We start from the raw sequence: 21,557 nt of genomic DNA, 5'->3' as shown, positions 1-21,557 counted from the left end.
TTGTTGCTACAAAAATCTTGAGATTGAACACAGCCGCATCCCTTCAATACTTACCTGTCATCGAACAGCCCAACAGGCACTTGAAAGGCTCCGTTTCCACATGCCCGAAGCGAGGTCAAGTCATACAGCAACGCACATGGCGTGTTGCGTCCACCATATTTTGCTCTCACCCAGGCTTGAGTGTGCGACCATATCTAAACCCAGGGACCCGGTTTGCAATTGGAACGGCTTTGTGTCAGGTGTCAATGCGTGTCTTGTCCTCTGCCAGAGGAGTACATGTGCGTGTGCTCCCATCTCTCATACCCTGTAACGGTCTCAGTCTCGATGTCGATATCGTCTTTCCCTGGACCGGGATCAAGCTCCGCATTTAAGCTTGTACACTGAGTCTGCGGTGTCGTCTGAGTTCTATGTTGTCAGGCTAGCCTTTGTTTGCTCAAGTGAGTGTTTGAAACATTGAAAGTGAGCACCGCATCGGTACATTCGTAGGGTAATTGTGGACCCCCTATGCCAAGAGCTGCTGTGTCTGAAGTCAGTTCTATCGATCTTCAAGCGGCATATTTAGACTACATTCAGTTCCTTCTATATGGCAGCAAAACATCAAAATTCATGTTAGGACCCCACCTCGCTAATCATGTGCCCGTTTTCAGATATCCGACTCGAGCACAGTTCCCTCTAAGAACCACCATTCTATCTGGAAAGGAGTAGAACACGTTGTTGTACTCCCTCTGAACTCTGTGTTCGATCTCAGCCACTCAGAATACTTGCAGGATCGCTCCCACTCTTCAGACCGCATCAGGATTACACGTTGCGGGGTCATCTACACGGGCATTTCAAGATGCACGACTAAATGCCTGTCGTGTGTCGACCCATCCGTCTTCTACCGTTTGACGTTCACTGGTGGTACTGTTGAGGATATTTGCCGTGCCACTGCTCCCAAAACTAGACAAGGTACATGGTTGCGCCTCTGATAGACAACACGGGAATATGATTGAACATGGCCCGCTCGGTCAAACTTCCTTGCAAAAACCGAAGGTAGACAAAGACTGCCGAACCTACTTCACTCCTTCCCAACACGGAAGCCAGTAGATAGGAAAGTGAGTTTCTCCTTATCCTCGGTTTCACAGATGGAGGAATTCAGCCTCGCCGGCCCCCAAATTTCGAAGACATGGAAGAAATTTTTGCCACCGAACACGACGGCTTCCACGGCTTTCACATGTAATCATAACTCCCTGCAGTAGTGCTGTTGCACTCAATCTTCGGAGAATTCAAGGTTGAGATGAGATGTCTCTTCTCAAGGCCGAACCAGGAATCTGGCACATGTATTCGGCCAACTCCGAAATTCATTTGAGACCCTTGAGATGTAGTATTTGTACGGACTTTTGGCATCCTGCAGGAGCATGCGCCGAAATCGTATCGTACGTTAAGGATGGGTCAATGCACGATCCGAACCGTTGTTCAGATATGGGTTCTGACGGCTGACGGTGTGGGGACAGTCCCAAGGTTGGCTTTATCCCCATTTGGAGTGCAAAGGTATCAACCTTGGAAGGCCTAGAATGGAACGGTCTAAGATTTCAAGACTAGACCTCATGGGAAGGTCACGTGTTTGCAGCACGGACGCGGATCGTGAAATTCAACGTCAATAGAACGACTAGGCATGGCGGGGTAGTGTTCGAGAATAACACAGCGCGTCAGACAGAGTGTCTCAGAGATTATGAGTCTAGAAAATGGCTCTGGCACGATTCCGCCGTCTTCAAAAGCAGTCAGTTCTACTACCACGGAAATGACAACCCTTCAGGCAGCTCCTTTAGAACCCTTCTCAGACTCCTCCATTTCCGATAGAGTCACTGATGTCTTCCCCTTCCTGCAGTTGCCTCGCGAGCTTCGGGATCAGGTGAGAGCAGCTCTATCATATTGCCGGATCTCAGGCTAACTCTAACGAGATTTACAATAATGTCCTCGACAACCTCGATACCCGAGGCGTCGAAGCCGCTCGGATCGAACGCCGCCATCTCGTACACTTCGAGCCCACAGCTGCCAATTTCCTCGTAGTCCTCCACCACGATAGCATTTGTCTCAACCGCCAAGTGGCCGCTGAGGCCCTCGAAGTGCTGCTCAAACACCATACCGTCTTCTTGAGCTGTGGACCATTCGTTCTCAAAAAGCTACTCCTTCTTATTGCAGAATCTGATCCCGGGAAGACATGGCTGAAGTGGCTGCGGAAGATTGAGTTGGACTGGGTCACTTTCCCCAACCTACGCTGGTATCCGCCTAGCAGAACTGAGAGAGAGTCGTGGTGGACTATTGTTGACAAAGACATCCAGAATGAATATGTACATGGTACGCGGAGTAACGGGAATTACAATGAAGAATATCTATGGGATTACGATGGCGAAGGCTACGACGATAATTTCTATGAAGCAGCAAACATGAGTCTTCACCCTTCGCTGGATCACGGACCGGCTCTCCCGACCTCAGACGACGATCCCTTTGGTATCTCGACCCACTATCCCTTCTCAGACCCCGCTGAAGAACCCACATACGATGTCGAGACGCAAGATGAATTGTATACAAAGCTGGATCTGCTTATTGACTTGGAAGTACGACCTCTCTTCGCCTACCTCTCTACTTCCGTCTTCGCGCTCTCAAGTATCACGATCCCCTTGTACTTCATCTCCAAACCCTCGCTACAGCACCGCCATATCACACGCCCGGGATCATCTCTTCCATTGAGACTCAGGTACTGGGTCCAGGTGGTGGTTCACGCTCTTCTGATGCTCAACCCACTGTCTGGCGACACCCCGGCCAAACTGGACGAAGTGCGAGTCAAGTACATGTCTAAGGATGTATGGGCCGCTATGGAGCCCTGCGATGACCTCACGAGAATGGCGAAGGACGGTATTTTCCCGAATGACGATGATGAGGATAGGGAGGGCGAGGGCGAAGCATTTAAAGCCGTGAAAGCCGAGCTAGCGAAGAGAGGTGTCAAGATCGAGGAAGAGCTAGATGTCAAGGTCAAACTAGTCCGATGGCAGGGAGACCTGGATATGTGGAAAGTTGGAGATGAATTAGATGTCACCTTTACACGGGCGGATAAAGCCAATCGACCCCCTACGGCTACAGAGAAAGTTCTGGAGTCTTCAATCCCCTGACCACCGCGTCTGATGTGCCCAAACCCGTATGTCTGGATACCTACATCCTGGGACCTGGGCAGCCGAATTGCATGACAGCGGTGCCGCACCGCAGATTCTCCCTCAATTATACCCACGGTCGCCGTCGTTCTTGGATATTATCGTTTCCAGTATCCCACTTGAAACTCAACGAGAAACATGCTCTCCATCTTCGGCGATTTTCGGACCCCCTTCTATCACAAGATCGGATAAGGCTGAAACTCGCATGTGAAATACACTATACGTGGCACCAGATTGGAGAGCCGCTGTCAACCCATCACAACAATCTTGAACTACCACATTGCCTGCCCTCTATATACCAATGGATATAAGCATTCTTTCTCACAGAGCTGAAATGGTCATAGAATCTAGGAGAACTACGGTTCCTCCAGCGGATTTCGGACTACGATAAGATATATAACCAGTGGGGAGGAGGAAAACTCATGCCCTTGGCTGTGAAGATAACAGGTGGCCGAACGTAGGCTAGAGGGTTCTTAGGCATTGGAGATCTATATTCTGCATACAGACGGCAGGGCGCAGATGGCCGAACGTTGAGAGCGAAGACTATTTGAACTTGTTGGCTTGCTACTACTACTACCATGGAGGAATCTCGAAGGAGGATCCGGGGGTTTTGTCTCTCAGTGAACTTGGACATGCGCTGTTACGTGTGCCGTTACGTGTGCAAACATTTGTCTTTCATGTGCACAGGCAACAGCAAGTAGTAGCAGACAATCTTTGTTCTTAACGTTACACCGTACCCGTCAACAAGAAAGATCATGTTCAGCGCTACCAAGTCCTTATGTGTGGTCAGTTTGTTTCGTCACAGTGATAACCTACTACGGCGGGCAATCTCACAAAGCAGGTGGAAGGCGAGTCTAAGCAAATACTAGTTGAAGAAGCTAATGCGCACATGCCCGAGAGCCTGAACCTAATGTATCAACCTGCCACAACAACAGAGTGTCTAGCAAGAGAACGATGTAGAAGGATCGATGGAGAAGAGAATCAAAGACAACTTTTAGATACCGCCGCGAGGTGAGTGGGAAAGAGAGGCGGTGGTCAAGGTGTTGATGCAAGATATCTGAGCGTAGGGATCTGAAAGTCCACAACTCGGAATGGATGCATTGACCCATCACTTACCACCTGAGCACTTACTTGAGATGTATACTTCCGGTACAACGTCTAGAAGGTGACCTTAGATCCCTTGAAGTCGCCGAAGCCACCACGGTTGTAGGATCCACCGCCGCGACCTCCTCTCGGGCCTCCGCGACCTCCACCACGGCCACCTCCACGACCACCGAAACCGCCTCGTCCTCGGCCGCCACGATCGCCTCCGCCCCTACCACCAAAGCCGCCACCTCGGCCGCCACCCCCTCCACCGCTGTTGTCGCGAGGAGTGGCATAGTCGATGCGGATAGAGCGACCAGCAAGCTCCATACCGTTCAAGGCCTCAAGGGCAGCCTTAGCTTCATCGACCGTGGTGAAGTCGACGTAGCCAAAGCCCTTCGGAGCGCCGGTGTCCCTGTCAGTCGGGAGGGAAACACGGCTAATCTCGCCGTACTCGCTGAAGGCCTCGGATACCATATCATTTGTGGCGTCGAAAGAGATGTTTCCAATGAACAGAGTGTTGCTTGGCTGACTAGGTTGGTCACCATAACGTTTGGCCCTGTCGTTGCTCTTCTCCTTGAATCCTCCAGCCTGTTGTTGACGAGGTTGGCTGAAATCCACGTTCAACTTTCGACCATCGAGTTCGTAGCCCTGCATAGCAGCATGAGCATCTTTCGCAGCTTGAACAGTAGCATATTCGACGTAGCCAAATCTATTACTTTTAGTAAAGTGTCCAAACAAATTTGAACCAGGACCACTTACCCTCGCGAACGGCCGGTGTCCCTGTCGGTCACGACACGGCAGCCAACAATGTCGCCGAATTGCTCAAATTCGCGGGATAGCCATTCTTCGTCCACGCTCCAGCTCAGACTTCCAACGAACAGATTCTTCACGCCCTCCTCTTCGACAGCGTTCTCAGTCTTGGTCTTCTTGACAACTGGCTCTGAGGCAGCCTCAGCCTTCCGCTTCTTAGTGGGAGCTTCTTCTTTCTCGCTAGCAGAGGAATCATCGGAATCGGATCCCGAATCCGATTCGGCGTCAGAGTCAGAAGAAGCGGACGAATCTCCGTCGGAAGCAGCCTATCTTTTTGTGAGCATCAAAGGGAAGAACACGATGACCATTGACTTACCGTAGCCTTCGCAGATTTCTGCACTTTGGCCGCGGACTTGGTGGCGGACTTCTCTTCTTCCGATTCGTCCTCGCTGCTATCGCTGCTTTCATCAGATGATTCGGATTCAGACTCGGATTCAGATTCGGACCTCGTGGCAGGCTTCGAAACACCGTTCGACTTAGTGCCATTTGCCTTGGGAGCGACGGTTTCCTCGTCACTCTCGCTGTCCTCACTGTCCTCGTCGCTTTTGTCCGAAGAAGCATCACTTGACTCGTCATCAGATTCGGCTTGAGCAGCTTTAGCGGCGGGCTTTGCGACTCCGTTTGTCTTGGTAGGGGCCTTCTTTTCGACCTCTTCGTCCTCACTGCTGTCCGCAGAACTGTCGCTGTCACTGGAAGCCGACTCCTCGGACTCGGACTCTGGTTCTGGGGTTGGCGCCTTCTTGGTCTTCTTCTTCTTCAGCTCCTCACGAGCATGGCTAGTAGCAGCAGACTTAGCCACCTCTTTGCTCTTTGCTTTGGGCGTTTGAGCCGACTTGGTGACGCGGCCTTCTTTGACGCTGGCCAACTCAGATTTCTTCGAGTCCTTCTTGGAGACCCTGGCGACGTCGCCTTTGCTCGACTTAGTTTTGCCCATGGTGTGACGTTTCGTTCTGATCCTGCGGTATATTAGTATGGCTGGAGGCACCGACTATAGCGCCGGTGAAGGTGCGACAAAAGGAAAGGGGAGGGAAGAGGACGAGAAGGCCTCGTCACTCGTGCGCTGGTTCGAAAAACGAAAGCGGCGCACACAGCCTGCTCCTAGATGGGAGTCTCAAAGTGCGAAAAGCCCACTGGTATCTCTCGAGCCCGCGCGAAACGGGAATCCCTCAAGCCCACGAGTAGCCCACAAGAGCCCACAGAAGAATGGCTTCAAGGCGTTGTGTTCCCACAAAGGCCGAGAAGACAAGATGAAAACCCTCAGTAGCAAAAAGCCATCTGAATCTTGTCGTGCTCTGACGAGCGACGGTGTGTAAAGGAAATGTGCCCAGATGCCCACTGACTTGTAATTTGTTTCTGGTACCTATTGGAGCGCTGTGCCCTCGAAAAAGCCCTCAGTAGCCCTCAGAAGCCCTCAGAAAGCCCTCAGAAAGCCCTCAAAGTGATTCTCGAGCTGAAGATGCACGAGAGAGAAGATGCCGTTAGGGGGAAAAGATGGATAGCAGGTGGAGGAAAAAGTTGGGAGGCGGGTGGGCAGAAAATTTAAAGACTGAAGCTAGTCTGCCAAGATTTCGAGCGGGCTTGGCGAGGCAGAGGCGGTCAGGAGGCACTAAGTGAACTGCAGCACTAAACACATCAACTCCATCACGGCAGGCGCAGGCCATCCATTGCCAACTCAATGGCGTCACCGCACCAGCACAAACCTCGACGTCGGAGGAAGATTGAAGAGGGTTCGCTTGCCCACGTAACCCATGGCACTCTAGACCTTGACGCGCAAACCCACGCGCGAAAGCCTGCGTTCCCTCTCGTTGCATTTCTCTGGCCTGCAAAAGGCACCGTGTCGCAATGGGTCACGATACCCCTGATCTTGATGACCGCTGGGCTCTTTAGGTGGGTCACGGGATTATGGGGCTACTCAGGCCTTCGTTCGCCGCCAATGCATGGAGACTTCGAGGCCCAGAGGCATTGGATGGAAATCACAAAGCATCTTCCCGTTTCGGAGTGGTACTTCCATGATCTCGAGTGGTGGGGCCTGGACTACCCTCCCCTAACAGCATACCACAGTTGGCTTCTTGGAGTCATGTAGGTTAATTTCCCCTTATTCATTGTTGGCAATTGCTCATACCCTCCGCTAGCGGCTCTGCGATTAACCCCGACTGGTTTGCCCTTTTCAAGTCCCGCGGTCTTGATGATCCGTCCTTGAAGATCTACATGCGAGCGACCGCTTTCATATCTGAGTACCTCATCTACATACCAGCTGTAATAATCTTCCTCCGCCGATATTCTCGTGTTGAGCGGGTCAACGTTTGGGAGGCATCCATTGCCCTCGTCGCGGTCCTGATGCAGCCTGCGACGATTCTGATCGACCACGGTCATTTCCAGTATAACACAGTCATGCTTGGATTCATGCTCGCAAGCATGTCGAGCATGGCCGCCGGACGCCCCTTGTGGAGTTGTGTCTACTTCGTCGGTGCGCTTGGGTTCAAACAAATGGCCTTGTTTTACGCTCCCGCCGTCTTTGCCTACCTGCTAGGGATATGCGTCTTTCCTAAGGTAGACTTGATGCGCTTATTAGCCATCGCTGTAGTTACGGTGCTCTCGTTTGCCCTGCTCTACCTTCCGTTTCTACTGGGGATCTTATACGATATGTACCGAGGCATCTCTCTAGAAGACTTTCCAATTCCTCCGCTCCTGGCTTCTTTTCCAGTGCCTTTGGACGAAAAATCTTGGTTCTATCCCATCATTCTCGAGCTCGCACAGACCGTGCACCGGATTTTCCCCTTTGCACGTGGTATATTTGAGGACAAGGTAGCCAACATATGGTGCGCCATTCACACCTTCCATAAGCTTCATCAGTACTCAGGCCCGCTGCTCCAACGAGCTGCGCTTGTTGCCACATCTGCCGCTATTGCACCCCCTTGCCTCATTCTTTTCTTCAAACCACGAAAGGAACTTCTCCCTCTCGCTTTAACCGCTACTTCCTGGGGTTTCTTCCTCTGCTCGTACCAAGTCCACGAGAAGAACGTCCTGCTTCCTCTACTTCCCATGACCGTTCTATTGAGTGGGGATGGAGGTCTGCTCCCATCAATACGTTCATGGGTCGGGCTAGCCAACATCCTTGGCGTCTGGACCATGTTTCCGTTGCTGAAGAGGGACGGCCTAAGGGTCCCATATTTGGTCATTACCTTGTTGTGGGCCTACCTCCTTGGCCTGCCTCCGGTATCGTTCTCTGCATATCATGAGGGGAGCACAGGCGGATTAAGACTCCCAACTAAGATTCTCCACCTTAATATCTACCTTGCCATGGTAGGATGGCATTTAGTTGAAGCGTTCGTACCGCCTCCGACGACCAAGCCGGATCTTTGGACAGTGACAAACGTGCTCATCGGTTTTGGGGGCTTCGGGATTTGCTACCTCTGGTGTTTATGTCAACTTTTCTGGAAGAGTGGACTGATGCAAGTGAAATCAGGAGGCGCGGGAGAGGAGAAGGACAAGGCAAAATTCAAAACACTATGAAGGGGGTTTTAATTCCTAGATTGTCTCTTAAGATACCCATGTCTCTGATTAGAGGGAAGATTCTGCTTTTATTTATGCTTGTTGTATATAGTATATGTTTACAATCAGGCGACCATCCCAAGCTGCGTTCGCCCGCAATGATAACGCCGAACCAATGCTATCCTGTACAGCCTTCCTGTATTCGTCTCGTACTCATCGTACATGGGAAGCGTCCTGCTTCATATCTTGAACCCGTAGCCAGCCATACAGTCCTTGTATTTCGTCACTAGGCCGGCGCATTCTTTTTGGGCATTGTCGCCGGTCGAGAAGAGCATGCATTCGTCGCGGGCGGCCTTCTCGTCTTTGCAAACGCAGCAGGGCTGTGATACGACTATTAGTTCTACACCGGTTCTAACATGTATTTAAATATCCAAACGATAGATGCTCTCATACCTTGGGTTTCGCCGCATCGCTGGAGGGCTTCAAGTCCGCGACCATGTTCGCCGCCGTGGGAGGAGCCTGCCCTGAGGTCTCGATTAGCCTTTAAGCTCTTGAAAATATAGTCGCAAAGCCTACTTGATTGTCCTGCGCCCATTGTGTCTGTTCAAAAGAGTGGAATGACGATGCTCTCTGCTTATCAATCCAGGACTGAGAACATTTAACCTCTGCGCCGGTCTCTCGGCAAGGATCAGCAAACTCAATTTCCCCCATCTGGTTAGTGCCATATTCCCCGTTTGTCAGCAACATAACGCTCTGCTTCACTCCCCCAAGTCTCTGCTGAAATCACTGTTACGTTGATAATTGAATTTAAATTCTACATATAGTAGGCCATACGAGCTATCTCGTGTCCGTATTTCTGTCCACTCTACGCGAAATAACGGCCCCAAGAGTTGGTCCAACATTTGGCCTATATTGGGGCCAATTGAGACGGAGATGATATCCTGGCCATGAGATTCAGCCAGCTAACTTCAAAGCTGCCAGCCAGTTCTCTTAACCAGCCAATTTCTAAATGATCGGCCAATTCGTTCGACCAACCGAATCCAAAGCTGTCAGCTAAGTAGAGTTGGCAATTCTCGTGACTGATAAAGGATAATATGGGAGGTCCTGTCTCAGAACTTAGATCACGCTAAATCAAAGTAAAAAAATACATTGGTGACGTTGGCAAGGTATTGCATCCTCTACGAAACAGATTCTATACCTTATCGAAAGGGCAATGCTTCAGAATCAAGCCTTGACTCTACTACAGACAAGAAATCGCCAGCAGCAAGGTTAGCGAAAGGAAAGATACATCTGGGTGACCCATTCTTTGCTCGATATGGTGTTGTCGGCCCCGTTATATCACAACAGGTGCTGTATTGGGCTTCAATGTCGAAGCACGGCCAATACTTTGTCCTCAACCCTTCCTGCAATACAAGACCCTACAAGGACATTAGAGCGAATCTGAAATGTCTTGCCCCTCTTCCATGGACATTCTAGCTCCAATGTAGCTGTACCAGCCAATTGTCTCGGAAGAGTCGCTGGCATTCTCAAGAAGAAATCATAAGCCAGGAGTAGCTTTGCAAGAACTAGTGCCGACATTGGCATCACTCAGCAGTCTGGTTTATACCCGCACGACGGCTTGGGAAAGACGGTAATAGGTGTTAACAAGTCAGCAGACACCGAGATTGAGAGAGGTGGCACTGTTGGACAAGTGCCGTTTTATGTCGCCTGCTTGTGCATCTCCCTTGCGATGGCGGGGCTGGGTTCGAAGTCCTCAATGTCCATAATGAGAGGAGAGGGGGAATATTCTCCAGCAATCACAAATCGGCTGAACATGCTCTATGGCCTCGTTATGTGTGAAGTTAGGCCGAAGGAGAGTCAAGCGGAGGGAGTATATCGCCAAAGTCATAGAGCTTGGCATTTCGAGCACCCCCGACACTCCCGACGCTGCAGGGGGTTAAAGGGTTTCCGCAGCAAACCCCACCACAACACACCGAAACAATTCTGCCCAACTCGCATCACAAACACCACGCACACGCGCACACAAACACTTAATACCCACACTCTCTGCTCGCAAGCCCTAGTATCATTATTGTTTACAACGACATTCTTGTCTTTTTGGCACTATGTCTGATTCCAAGATTTTCTCTCTCGAGGGCAAGGGCCTCAAGCTCGACACGGCCGAGGACATCGAGCCGCATATCAAGGACCTGAAGGAAAATGCTGATGTGGAGGAGGTGCGGCTGCTGGGTAACACGCTGGGGATAGGCGCGTCTGAGGCGCTGTCCAAAGTCCTCGAAACCAAGAAGAAACTTCAGGTTTGTTTACCCTCTCTACTCTCCTATTTACCCTACTCTAATCTACATTCTCCCTTAGGTCGCAAACTTCGCCGACATCTTTACCTCCCGTCTCCTCTCGGAAATCCCTCCCGCTCTCCACAGCCTCCTCACCTCTCTGCTCGCCCTTCCAAACCTCCACACCGTCAACCTCTCCGATAACGCATTCGGCCTGAACACCCAAGCCCCCCTCGTCGACTTCCTCTCCCAGCACGTCCCCCTCCGCCACCTAATCCTAAACAACAACGGTCTTGGCCCCGCTGCCGGCGTGCTTGTTGCAGATGCCCTCACTGCCCTCGCCGAGAAGAAAGAAGCCGCCAGAAAAGAAGGAAAACAGGTCCCAGACCTCGAGACCGTCATCTGTGGTCGCAACCGTCTCGAAAATGGCAGCATGGCAGCATGGGCGAAAGCTTATGCTATGCACAAAGGCGTACGCGAGGTCAAGATGGTGCAGAACGGTATTCGACAAGAAGGGATCACCCACCTCCTCACGCACGGCTTGTCTAATGCTTCGAAACTCAACGTCCTGGATTTGCAAGACAACACCTTCACAGCAACGGGCGCAAAGGCGCTTAGCAATGTCGTCGGAGGCTGGACTGAACTGAAAGAGTTGGGTGTTGGTGATTGCTTACTCAGCGGACGAGGGGGAGTTGCGCTAGCAACCGCGCTTCAACAGGGGAAGAATGCAAAGCTAGAGGTTCTGAGGCTGCAGTACAATGACATTAATGCCAAGGGTGTCAAAGGCCTTGTTGATGCGCACGAGAAGCTGCCAGCCCTCCGCCGCGTCGAACTGAACGGCAACAAATTCGACGAGGAGGACGAGAGCATCCAGAAGCTTCGCGAAGTTCTCGATGAGCGGAAGGAGGCTGCCGATGGTGTTGGCGAGGACAACGAGGAGTACTGGGGTGTTGATGATCTTGATGAACTGGAAGAGGAGAGTGAGGAAGAAGAAGAGGATGAAGCCACGAAGCTCAGTGAGGAAGAGGAAGAGGGTGTCGAAGTCGAGGAGAAGGCAGCAAGGGAGATTATTGCGGCAGAGCAGGCGGAGGAGGAGAATGTGCCATTGGGGCAGGACAAGAAGGTCGATGAACTGGCGAATGCCCTTGCTAAGACTGAGATCAAATGATTTGACAGTCCTAGACTTTCGCTTTGGGGAAGGGTCGGCTATGTAATAGTCTTGGTGCTTGCTTGGTTGCCTGATGGCCTTGGAATGTTTCGTGGCGTCAGCAAGGGGATTTGTGCATACTTCAGGGGTTGATACCATAGAGTGATCCATATGATTAGCAACATGCAAGAGGTCATAGCAAAATCTAAATAGAACAGAAATATAGATATTCTGCAGTGAAGCTGGGGACTTTTGATACAATAGAGCCATGTCCGATAGTCGATGTCCGCGGCTACCCACCCACCTTCCTCCTTCCTTGCTCCTTTCCCGCATCGCTCCCACTCCCAGTTTCTTCTCCCTTCCTTTTTCCTCACACACTACCCCACATCCTATCCAGTTCATCTCTACACCAATATGAACCAACTCCTCTCCAGCTCTCTTCTAGGGACAGCAAAAGTATCTATGTGCCAGGCTTGTTATAATGGCACAATCCATTTGTAGCGCTACGTTACATTGCATTCAAGACATTGCCTTAGATTTTCTAGTTCTAGGATGATTGGCTGCGTGCGTGTATTTGGGCGGTGTCGGTTGAATAGTGGGAGAGCAGATATTTTTGCTTCCGTACGGGATGGTATGGGGTAGGTACGGGGGAGCTTTTTCTTCCTCCTGCTTTTCCCTGATCATGCTGTAGAGGTGTTATGCAAAGAAGTGCAAATACAGAGGAGACGAAATGGATTTAATTCATCAATCCATTTAATTCATCCGTTCATTTTTTCCTAGACCTAATCCCTCCCAGTGAGACTGTCAAGCATGCATCATCATCATCTAAATCATACATCGTCACAATAGTCCATCAGCATCCACATTGTGAACAGCGGACGGTAGAGTGAACCCCTAAATCTACTCCGCCGCCACAGCAGTCGTATTCTCATTCTTGTCAGCCGTGATAATTCCCTTCTCAGTGTGACCATGAGCACGAGACTCACGCGAATGGAGCATATTAGTCTCATCTTTAGCCAAATTCTCTGGCTCACGTCCAATCTTCGGACGAAGAGCAAGAGCCACATTCTCCAGATTGGCCTCCATATCCTTATGCGACTGCTCCTCATGAGACAACCCCTGGCCATTGGAAGTATCGCTCAGACTCATCGACTTGCGTTTCTCCCGTTTAGCAGCAATACTCTGCGCATGAGCCGTCAGTCCGCCTTTCTCCGTGTGTCCGTGGGCACGAGCCTCCAGCGAGTGAAGCTTATCCGCCTCCTCCTTGGTGACAATTCCTTTCTCAACCTTGGGCTCGATCTTGGCGTACTCCTCCTGCAGAAGCGGCTCGAGCTCTGGGTGAGGTGCGTGAGTGTGGCCGATTGCCTTCTGCATCTTGCTCACGGCCGTCTGGGCGAGCTTGAGGACCTCCGGGGTGACGCTGCCGGGGTTGGCGTCGATGGTGGCGTGGAGGTCGATGACGATGGATTGGAGGGAGGCTTCATCTGATACAGAATGAGGCTCACCTTTCTCAGATTGGATCTCGTGGTTGGCGACGGCGAAGGATTCGACGGCTGAGATGATCCGGGATGAGCGCTCGTCTACGGCGTTGTAGTGTTCGTGCAGGCGGCGGGCATCGTCGGCTGTGATGGAGAGCGGGTCTTTCTGCAGCTGCTCGAGGACCTTTTGTAGGTGGTATTGGAAGCTCTGGGTAAGGTTAGAGAAACTAGGATCTTGATGAAGGGTCATGGTGCTTACCATGTCCTTCTTTTGAACCGAGTCAGCACGCTTGCGATCCTTAAGATCCATGGTATCGTCAATGTTCTTGTGGACATGGACCTCAATGGGAGTGGATTGGGTGGTCATGGTGTTGTAGTTTTGAGAGAAGAAGTGGAAGAGGGACCTGTGGTTGAAGCGTTGACGGAGTTTGAGGGAGTTGAGGATAAGAAGCAACGCTCTGTTGGGAGGTCCTTTAAGAAGAGGTGGCCATGAACATATTTGTTTACGGTGACGTAGATGCTGGGTATGGACGGCAACCGCGAGCAAACGCAGGTGCGACTGCTTTCACCGCATTGGCTTAAGAACCGTCACTTCAGCACCTGGTTCACCGAATCTCCCTAGACTATTGCGTCCAATTGGTCGTTGAGTTATGCATCTCCTTGACTTTCTCCGGCATTCTGGTCACAGCATTGAGAGATCGAATTTTCCTTCTTGATGTTCCGTGCTGGTTGCCGATATGGTGGAGATACACTTTGCAAGTGGTCGTCTGAACTCATCTTTGGTTGGGTGATTCTGTTGGCCAATCTTACGGGAACCCAACTTATAGCACACAGAAATAGTCTCAGCGCGTGATAAGAACCTCGAGAGCTCTGACCATTGCATTCCTTAACTAGACAAGAAATAAATAAAAGCGAGTCTTGGCCTTCCAGATGCCATTGAGTTTTCGAAGAACCAAGAGAGAAGCGTTCTGCTGGTTGGAATTAACCTACGAGCATGCACTGTCCTTCAGCCAAGATACTGTAGAATGCTGGGGCCTTCTATGGAGACTATGGAGGAGCATTTTGATCTAGCAAACGCCATGCTGGAATTACGAAGAAAATGGCAGAAATACAGACTTCTGTCCTCAACCAGACGCTGTCGTGCTCTGCCAATGCAACTTTCTTAACATAACACCCACTTAGCTCTCTTTGAAGAAGAGCACCCTTATGGCGGGGAGACTCTTCACCTAATATAGTGTGAGACAGCAATGATAGCATAACCTCACTGGGCTGGTATATAGTTAGGAGGTCGATAAAAAGTATAGAATTTGCAGCGGTTGGCGCCTCGATCGGTTCCTTCCTAGAGAAGCCTGGCGCAGAAGTGTCATCGCGCTATGGTATAGCATGGAAGAGTCAGTGGGACACACAGGAAATAATCCTCTTCAAAAGCCCCCATGCGATCCGTGTATGCCCCACTACCAAGTGCTAGATAGAGTAAAGTAGATCCCAGGACAGCAGTGCAAAGGCTTGACCGTCAAGAGCACGGAAGCACAACACCGCCCATGCAAGGCAAGCCGATTACCGGGACGGTTGAAGGTGGTAACTGCGCCAGGAAGTCCGAAACATTTGGTAAAACAAAGGCAGATTTGGTGATGCTCTGAAGGTCTTTCTGCAACACAACACAATTAGCCGGATGGGGGGGGGGGGATCTGCGAGGGAGGGGTGCAGCAATGCGTCAGTTTTCTCCACTGCTTGCACTCGCGTTTGTTCTCAGTGCGGATTTTGGTAGCGGGACCCGACTGAAAATCTCGATTCATGCCTTGCTGGGGAGGGAATCCGTTGCCGGCCCGTCTGCACCAGTGCGGGGACGGTTCAGTTCTCAAGGGGTCTGTCTTTTTGTGTGCGAGATGGGTTGAAGCCAGCGGGCCAGTGTGAAACTGAACGTGAAACAGAAGGCAGCCATGATTCCAAGATGTGAGATTCTATCGATCGCGGGGAAGAAACTGGAGACCCACGATAGACTGTGGAGGAGTAAGAAAGAACGAGCAGCTGTCGTCTGATGACAATCGCGAATTAAGGACCCCCACGCACGACCCACTGTCCAAGGCCGAGGAATTTCAGGAGCTTGCTGGCTGCTTAAGGGATCAGCGGCCCAGCGCCTTTACCGCAAGCCACGGGCTGTTTGAAACGCGCCTCTCGCCGAAAACGAAGAGTTCGCTCGCGCGGGGGCGCTTGACTGGCCATCCACGGCAGACGACGTTATCATCGGACAAAGAAATAAGAATGCGCCTCGCTCACGGACACGTCGCGAAATTTGTTGCTAATTCCCGGCAACGAATTGGATGGTTTATCGGCATGCTGTGCATCTGAGACGTTTGGGACCTGCATGTGAGTGACGTGAGGCTTCGCTTGTCCCTGTGCTCAGGCACATCGCGGGAAGGGCTCTGAAGGGGGTGGAGGGCAAGATGTTTTGTCGACAGCAGGCTGGGCGAACCCGCAGTTTGCCGTTCCTGTCATAGCCGCTTGGGAGTGTACGCTGCTGGTGTAAAGGCAAGGGGCAAGGAAGGTTTTTCTTTAAGAAAAGTTCGCTCAGCAGGGGTCCCACCGAAAGCGCCATCGACGTAGCTCGGCCGCTCAGCAGCACTGCGGTGACTTGTCAATCCCTCCGACCCACCTTATCTGGCCACTCGCCGGCATTCAGATACGCGTAGGGGCTCTTGTCGAAATGAAAATTGATGATTAGGGCTCCTTGTATTTAGCACCCATCCCTTCGTGGTGCACCCTGACAAGCATCTCTCGTTTCTTTGTATCTATCTCCAGGCTTCATCTCCCTTCCAGCGCGTCTTTTCTACCCCCCGTTTCGGGTTTTTGAACGCCAGTCACTCGCTTGAACACTTAAACTAAACACTCGCTTCAAATCTCTCTTCGGAGTCTCCACGACGTCATTGAGCTCACCCTGGGGGTAGCTAGGCCGGAGCATCCACATAAACCCAGGAGCTTCGACTTTTTTCTCTCCGCGAAAATGACGACACCCGCCGACGAAAGGCCCGAACCTACCTACAATATGCACACCAACATGCATCACCAGCGGTCCTCCGATGACGATGGCACATACGTTGCAGACGACTTCAGCCAGCAGAATTCACACACGGCAGCAGGGGATGCAGCGGGAGGACGAGACCGGAGCAATAGTCACTTGACGGTCAATACTGAGCATCTCAACCCGATGAATTCGATGAAGTCTCCCTCCGAAACGCGGGAGCAGGCAAGCCGCCTCGATGACGACCTGGCCATGCTCCAGATTGAACGCCAGGTTTCTAACCAAGAAGAACTCAACAGGGAGCAATCACAGTCTCGCTCAGTGCGGAGGCAGAGATCGCGTCGGGAAGACCCAATTGACGAATTCGATGCCGCTACTAACCCGTTGCACGAAAAGACGGCCATATACAAACCTCCCGAGAACCCCAGCACCAACTTCTCTAAGTTCTTCAAGAAGGTGCACAATTCGAGCTTCCTTGTCCGATACTTTGTCTACATCACGCCGCTCGTTCTAATCATTCTCATTCCACTCCTCCTCGGGGTATTTCTGTTTAAAAACGCTAGTGTGGGGGACGTGAAGCTTATGTGGTTCTGTATTTGGCTAGAGATCGTGTGGTTGACGCTCTGGGCCGGACGGGCAAGTATTTCTTCATTGAACTAGCAAGTTGACACTAACTTAGATTCAGATCCTAGCGAAATGCCTCCCGTGGCCGATTGGGCTTATTTCCAGCCTCTTCACGAACAATAGCAAGAAATGGAGAGATATGGGAAAGCAGCTCGAGCTTCCCGCTACTTTATTCTTTTGGTGGCTAGCCATCGAAATCTCCTTCCTCCCCACGATGAAGAACCACCATATTGATGGCGACAAAAGGACCAGACACTGGCAGTCTGTCATGAACAAGGTCCTCGTTGCTATCTTCGTCGGCATGGTCTTGAACTTTGTCGAAAAGATTATCATTCAACTCATTGCTATCAGCTTCCACTTGCGAACGTACGCTGATCGGATTGAGTTGAACAAATTTCAAATTGGAAGCTTGACAAAGCTGTACAAGTTCTCCAAAGAAAAGATTGCTATGGAAGACTCGGAATTCGAGCAAATGGGGCCTACATCAGGTGCTCGCACGCCTGGCCAGCTTGTCAAGGAAGCCCAGAAGAACACCAAAGAAGCGTTTAGCAAGTTTGGAGATATGGCGGGAAAGATTGCAGGAGATTTCACGGGTCGTCAAGTTGCTCAGAGCAACCATCCACACCAGGTCATTCTCGCCCTCTTGAGTAGCACTGGTGGATCTCAGGTGCTTGCCCGACGTTTGTACCGCACCTTTGCACGCGAGGAGACGGAAACAGTCTTCTCCGAAGACCTTAAGAATGCATTCGAGAACGATGAAGAAGCCGATGCAGCCTTTTCCATGTTTGACAAGGACATGAATGGCGACATCTCTATGGAAGAACTCGAGGCTGTCTGTGTGGAGATTGGTCGGGAACGCAAATCGATTACGGCGTCTTTAAAGGACTTGGACTCCGTTGTCAGCAAATTGGATGATGTGTTCATGTTCATCGTGATGGTCATCACCATCCTCGTCTTCATTTCCTTAATCTCGACCTCGGCTGCTGGTGTCCTTACTTCTGCTGGATCCACCGTTCTCGCTCTGTCATGGCTGTTCTCTACTACCGCTCAAGAATTCCTTCAGTCAGTGATCTTTGTCTTCGTCAAACATCCTTTCGATGTGGGTGACCGTGTCGGCATCTACGGAAATACAGGGGCCTTGGGACGTGGCGATGATTACTTTGTCAAAGAGATTGCTCTTCTCTACACCGAATTCAAGAAGATGGAAGGCCATGTTGTGCAAGCTCCGAACAGCTACCTCAACACTCTGTTCATTCTTAACCAACGCCGGTCGGGCGGTCTCGCTGAAGCTGTTCCAGTCACCATCAAATTCGGTACCACGCTTGACCAAATTGATCAACTTCGTCAACGTTTGCTGGAATTCGTTAAATCGGAGAAGCGAGAGTATCAAGGAAACATCCTTACTGAATTGCGTGAAGTCTTCGAAGCTCACTCCCTAACCCTGAACGTCGTCTTCTTCTACAAATCTAATTGGCAAAATGAGCTGCTCCGTCTTCAGCGCCGCAACAAGTTCATTTGCGCGATGATGGTCTCAATGCAGGAACTTGGGATCGAAGGGCCTCGCATGCGGTACCCTGGTCAGAAGGAATCCTTTCCTGTCTACCTGCAAAATGTTCCCCATACTGCTACACCCGGTGTTGGGCACAACGGGACACCAGATAACCCCAGTGGCATCACCACGCATAGCGATTATCAAGATCCTCCTTTCGTACCTGCGGCGAGCGATTCGGGTAACAATCCTCCTAATCGCTATGGCTCCATCCTCCGCAATAGTGGTACAAGGCCTCGCGGAGAGTCTCTAGCAGCCATGGGTCGCCGCGTTGACTTCTCCTTGGGCATGAAAGATATCTCCGCCAGCGACATGACTGGCGATGTCTATGAAGATCGCGAGTCTCAGTCTCGTACTAGGGCCACCGTCAATAGGGTCACATCCCCCTCTCGGAATTCGCAAGATCGTGCTCGACGGTCTCACGAGACAGGCCGTTCTACCTCAATCGCGGATAGCTCAAGCCGGCCATTCGGGCGCCTCCAGCGTGTCAATACAGACAGTACCCAGGCTCGAGAACGTAGCAGCCACCGGAACCGCTTCTTCGGCCGTAGCCATCGTGGTCAAGCCGATGAGGAGACTGGCATGGCCGATATTCCCGAAAGCGGTTACGATTTAAGCAAAGATAAGCTGGATCCTCGCAGCGGCCTCGTTAGTACCGCGGCAATGAGGATGGAGGGTCAAGACGCCGCTGCTACCCACTCGTCAGGCGCATTACCAACCACAGCGGACTCTGAGCGGACTTTCCACGCTCCTCATCGTGCCCGGACCGATACCTACGAAATGAGACACCTCCACTGATGAATCTGAGAAAACTTTCCTCTGTTAATAAATTTTCGACTTTCCAGCATTTAGAGGCGTACGATGTTTTTGGTGGTTAGCCTTTAGGTTTTATACTTTCATAGCGTTGAGCTCCAACACCTTGGGCTACGATTGCCACTCTGCAGAGTGAAGTTACGAGCATAATCATAGAGGGTGGAATTTAGCATAGGTTCAATGAAGCTAAGTGGTAGAAATTGAAAACCTTAGGACTGCCTGAACAGAGAGGCATGTGAAACTATTAGAATGTGAAACTATTAGAATCATGACACTCAATTACCTTTTCAAAGGGTTGTACGGTGCAAGCCTCAACGGCAGAGGGAGAGCTGGACGCAAGCTTTTGTTGTCCAACTTGGTTGATAGGACTTGCATTGTGACCCACTCGGGTGTTGTAGTGGCGGACCACACGGTTGGTCCACGCGTTGGCACACTGCCAAGACCCACACGCCAAATAAACAGAAGTGCCCCGCGCGATGTCTCAATGCCTTCCTTCACCGCTCGTTGCACGACGGCCTTCCCTACACCACCCCATAACTCAATCCCCCACCCCCAGTCTGTTTGATACAGCTTAACACATCCACTATGCGAGGAGAGGTAAGATTTGACACCAGTTCCGTGCCTGGTGGCCTGGTTTTCGTCTTTGACTGACCATGTACCTTTACCCCCTACTCTACGTACAACCGAGATGCTAACCACGACATGTGTTAATAGATCTGCCACCTCCACATCGGCCAGGCCGGTACCCAGCTCGGCAACAGTGCCTGGGAACTGTACGGATCCTTCCTATTCTCTCCCTTCTGATAGGAAATCTCCCTTGAAGCCACCTACTGACTGGTGCTGCACAGATATCTCCTAGAGCATGGGCTGAAGGCCGATGGACGTCCCGACCCGGACGCGAAGGACCTCGCAGAGGGTGGCTCATTCGAGACCTTCTTCACCGAGACCGGTAGCGGAAAATACGTCCCGCGCTCCATCTTCGTTGACTTGGACCCTTCCGTATGAACCCTGATACTCTCGTGGTGGGCTAGAAACTGATGCATACCGTAGCCCATTGATGAGATCCGCACCGGAACATATCGTCAATTGTTCCATCCCGAGCTTCTCATCAGCGGCAAGGAGGACGCCGCCAACAACTGTGAGCACTTCACACGTGTCTGGCAGGTAAGACTATGCTAACGATGGTATCAGATGCTCGTGGTCATTACACCATTGGCAAGGAGATGGTTGACAGCGTCATTGACCGTATTCGGCGTGTTGCCGGTACGCATCACACCAACAAATGCTCCGACCGTGTGCCTAATGAAGAACAGATAATTGCTCCTCGCTGCAGGGATTCTTGATCTTCCATTCTTTTGGCGGAGGAACCGGATCTGGTTTCGGTGCTCTGCTTCTCGAGCGTCTCTCGACCGACTACGGCAAGAAGTGCAAGCTTGAGTTTGCCGTGTACCCTGCACCACGTGTTTCCACGTCAGTCGTCGAGCCGTACAACGCCGTTCTTTCCACCCACAGCACCATTGAGAACTCCGACTGTACCTTCCTTGTCGACAACGAGGCTGTCTATGACATCTGCCGCCGTAGCCTGGACATTCCCCGTCCGAACTATGAGCACTTGAACCGTCTGATCGCCCAGGTCGTCAGCTCTATTACCTCCAGTCTACGATTCGATGGCGCGCTCAATGTCGATTTGAACGAATTCCAGACAAACTTGGTCCCCTATCCGCGCATTCACTATCCTCTCATCAGCTACGCACCGGTCATCTCGGCCAAGAAGAGCTCGCATGAAAGCTTCAAGGTTCATGACCTGACATTCCAGTGTAAGTTGTTCGGCCTCTTCGTTACTTTTCGGGGCGATTCTGACGTGAAACAGGCTTTGAACCCAACAACCAGATGGTTGTCTGCGATCCCCGCAACGGAAAATACATGGCTGTTGCGCTTTTGTACCGTGGTGACATTGTTCCCCGTGACTGTACAGCTGCCGCAGCAGCTCTGAAGGCTAAGGCATCCTTCAACCTGGTGGAATGGTGCCCTACTGGCTTCAAGCTCGGTATCAACTACACCAAGTAAGCTGTCCCCCC

The 21,557-nt window shown here is 51.3% G+C and overlaps 9 protein-coding genes across 9 annotated transcripts in view; 5 read left to right on the top strand and 4 right to left on the bottom strand.

The window, feature by feature from the left end:
- Positions 1-1,780: 1,780 nt before the first annotated feature.
- BDR25DRAFT_234163 (uncharacterized protein) lies at positions 1,781-3,149 on the top strand (the record flags this gene model as incomplete). Its single annotated transcript, XM_033685469.1, has 2 exons — positions 1,781-1,891; positions 1,941-3,149. 2 exons carry the CDS (start codon positions 1,781-1,783, stop codon positions 3,147-3,149), a joined length of 1,320 nt encoding a protein of 439 aa, XP_033544362.1.
- Positions 3,150-4,346: 1,197 nt separating this feature from the next.
- On the bottom strand, positions 4,347-6,018 carry BDR25DRAFT_327362 (RNA-binding domain-containing protein; the record flags this gene model as incomplete). Its single annotated transcript, XM_033692328.1, has 3 exons — positions 4,347-4,983; positions 5,034-5,350; positions 5,401-6,018. The coding sequence occupies 3 exons, from the start codon at positions 6,016-6,018 to the stop codon at positions 4,347-4,349; spliced, it is 1,572 nt and encodes a 523-aa protein (XP_033544361.1).
- A 697-nt stretch (positions 6,019-6,715) lies between these two features.
- Positions 6,716-8,956, top strand: BDR25DRAFT_63165 (ALG6, ALG8 glycosyltransferase). The gene is made up of 2 exons (XM_033698844.1): positions 6,716-7,163; positions 7,217-8,956. Exons 1-2 carry the CDS (start codon positions 6,760-6,762, stop codon positions 8,595-8,597), a joined length of 1,785 nt encoding a protein of 594 aa, XP_033544360.1. The 5' UTR covers positions 6,716-6,759; the 3' UTR covers positions 8,598-8,956.
- BDR25DRAFT_291939 (uncharacterized protein) lies at positions 8,649-9,213 on the bottom strand. The gene is made up of 3 exons (XM_033688626.1): positions 9,153-9,213; positions 9,030-9,100; positions 8,649-8,956 (listed from the first exon to the last, which is right to left on the bottom strand). The coding sequence occupies exons 1-3, from the start codon at positions 9,169-9,171 to the stop codon at positions 8,816-8,818; spliced, it is 231 nt and encodes a 76-aa protein (XP_033544359.1). The 5' UTR covers positions 9,172-9,213; the 3' UTR covers positions 8,649-8,815.
- Positions 9,214-10,557: 1,344 nt separating this feature from the next.
- Positions 10,558-12,212, top strand: BDR25DRAFT_291935 (RNI-like protein). Its single transcript, XM_033688625.1, has 2 exons — positions 10,558-10,873; positions 10,932-12,212. The coding sequence occupies exons 1-2, from the start codon at positions 10,682-10,684 to the stop codon at positions 12,015-12,017; spliced, it is 1,278 nt and encodes a 425-aa protein (XP_033544358.1). The 5' UTR covers positions 10,558-10,681; the 3' UTR covers positions 12,018-12,212.
- On the bottom strand, positions 12,056-12,862 carry BDR25DRAFT_358626 (uncharacterized protein; the record flags this gene model as incomplete). The annotated part of the gene is made up of 5 exons (XM_033695985.1): positions 12,056-12,354; positions 12,383-12,437; positions 12,509-12,672; positions 12,779-12,797; positions 12,833-12,862. 5 exons carry the CDS (start codon positions 12,860-12,862, stop codon positions 12,056-12,058), a joined length of 567 nt encoding a protein of 188 aa, XP_033544357.1.
- BDR25DRAFT_374841 (uncharacterized protein) lies at positions 12,806-13,724 on the bottom strand (the record flags this gene model as incomplete). Its single annotated transcript, XM_033697352.1, has 1 exon — positions 12,806-13,724. The coding sequence occupies one exon, from the start codon at positions 13,722-13,724 to the stop codon at positions 12,897-12,899; it is 828 nt and encodes a 275-aa protein (XP_033544356.1). The 3' UTR covers positions 12,806-12,896.
- Positions 13,725-16,173: 2,449 nt separating this feature from the next.
- On the top strand, positions 16,174-19,692 carry BDR25DRAFT_335916 (uncharacterized protein). Its single transcript, XM_033693062.1, has 2 exons — positions 16,174-17,129; positions 17,179-19,692. Exons 1-2 carry the CDS (start codon positions 16,476-16,478, stop codon positions 19,462-19,464), a joined length of 2,940 nt encoding a protein of 979 aa, XP_033544355.1. The 5' UTR covers positions 16,174-16,475; the 3' UTR covers positions 19,465-19,692.
- Positions 19,693-19,976: 284 nt separating this feature from the next.
- Positions 19,977-21,557, top strand: part of BDR25DRAFT_335915 (tubulin-domain-containing protein) — a 2,119-nt gene continuing 538 nt past the window's right edge. Inside the window, exons 1-7 of the mRNA XM_033693061.1 lie at positions 19,977-20,076; positions 20,194-20,252; positions 20,328-20,478; positions 20,530-20,617; positions 20,671-20,742; positions 20,793-21,296; positions 21,350-21,542. Coding sequence (XP_033544354.1) covers positions 20,065-20,076; positions 20,194-20,252; positions 20,328-20,478; positions 20,530-20,617; positions 20,671-20,742; positions 20,793-21,296; positions 21,350-21,542 — 1,079 coding nt within the window. The 5' untranslated portion in view covers positions 19,977-20,064. The remainder of the gene's footprint in view (positions 20,077-20,193; positions 20,253-20,327; positions 20,479-20,529; positions 20,618-20,670; positions 20,743-20,792; positions 21,297-21,349; positions 21,543-21,557) is intronic.

The sequence above is a fragment of the Lindgomyces ingoldianus genome, assembly GCF_010093535.1.
Source record: "Lindgomyces ingoldianus strain ATCC 200398 unplaced genomic scaffold BDR25scaffold_29, whole genome shotgun sequence".
Classification (NCBI taxonomy): domain Eukaryota; kingdom Fungi; phylum Ascomycota; class Dothideomycetes; order Pleosporales; family Lindgomycetaceae; genus Lindgomyces; species Lindgomyces ingoldianus.
This window is presented reverse-complemented; position numbering and strand designations above follow the sequence as displayed.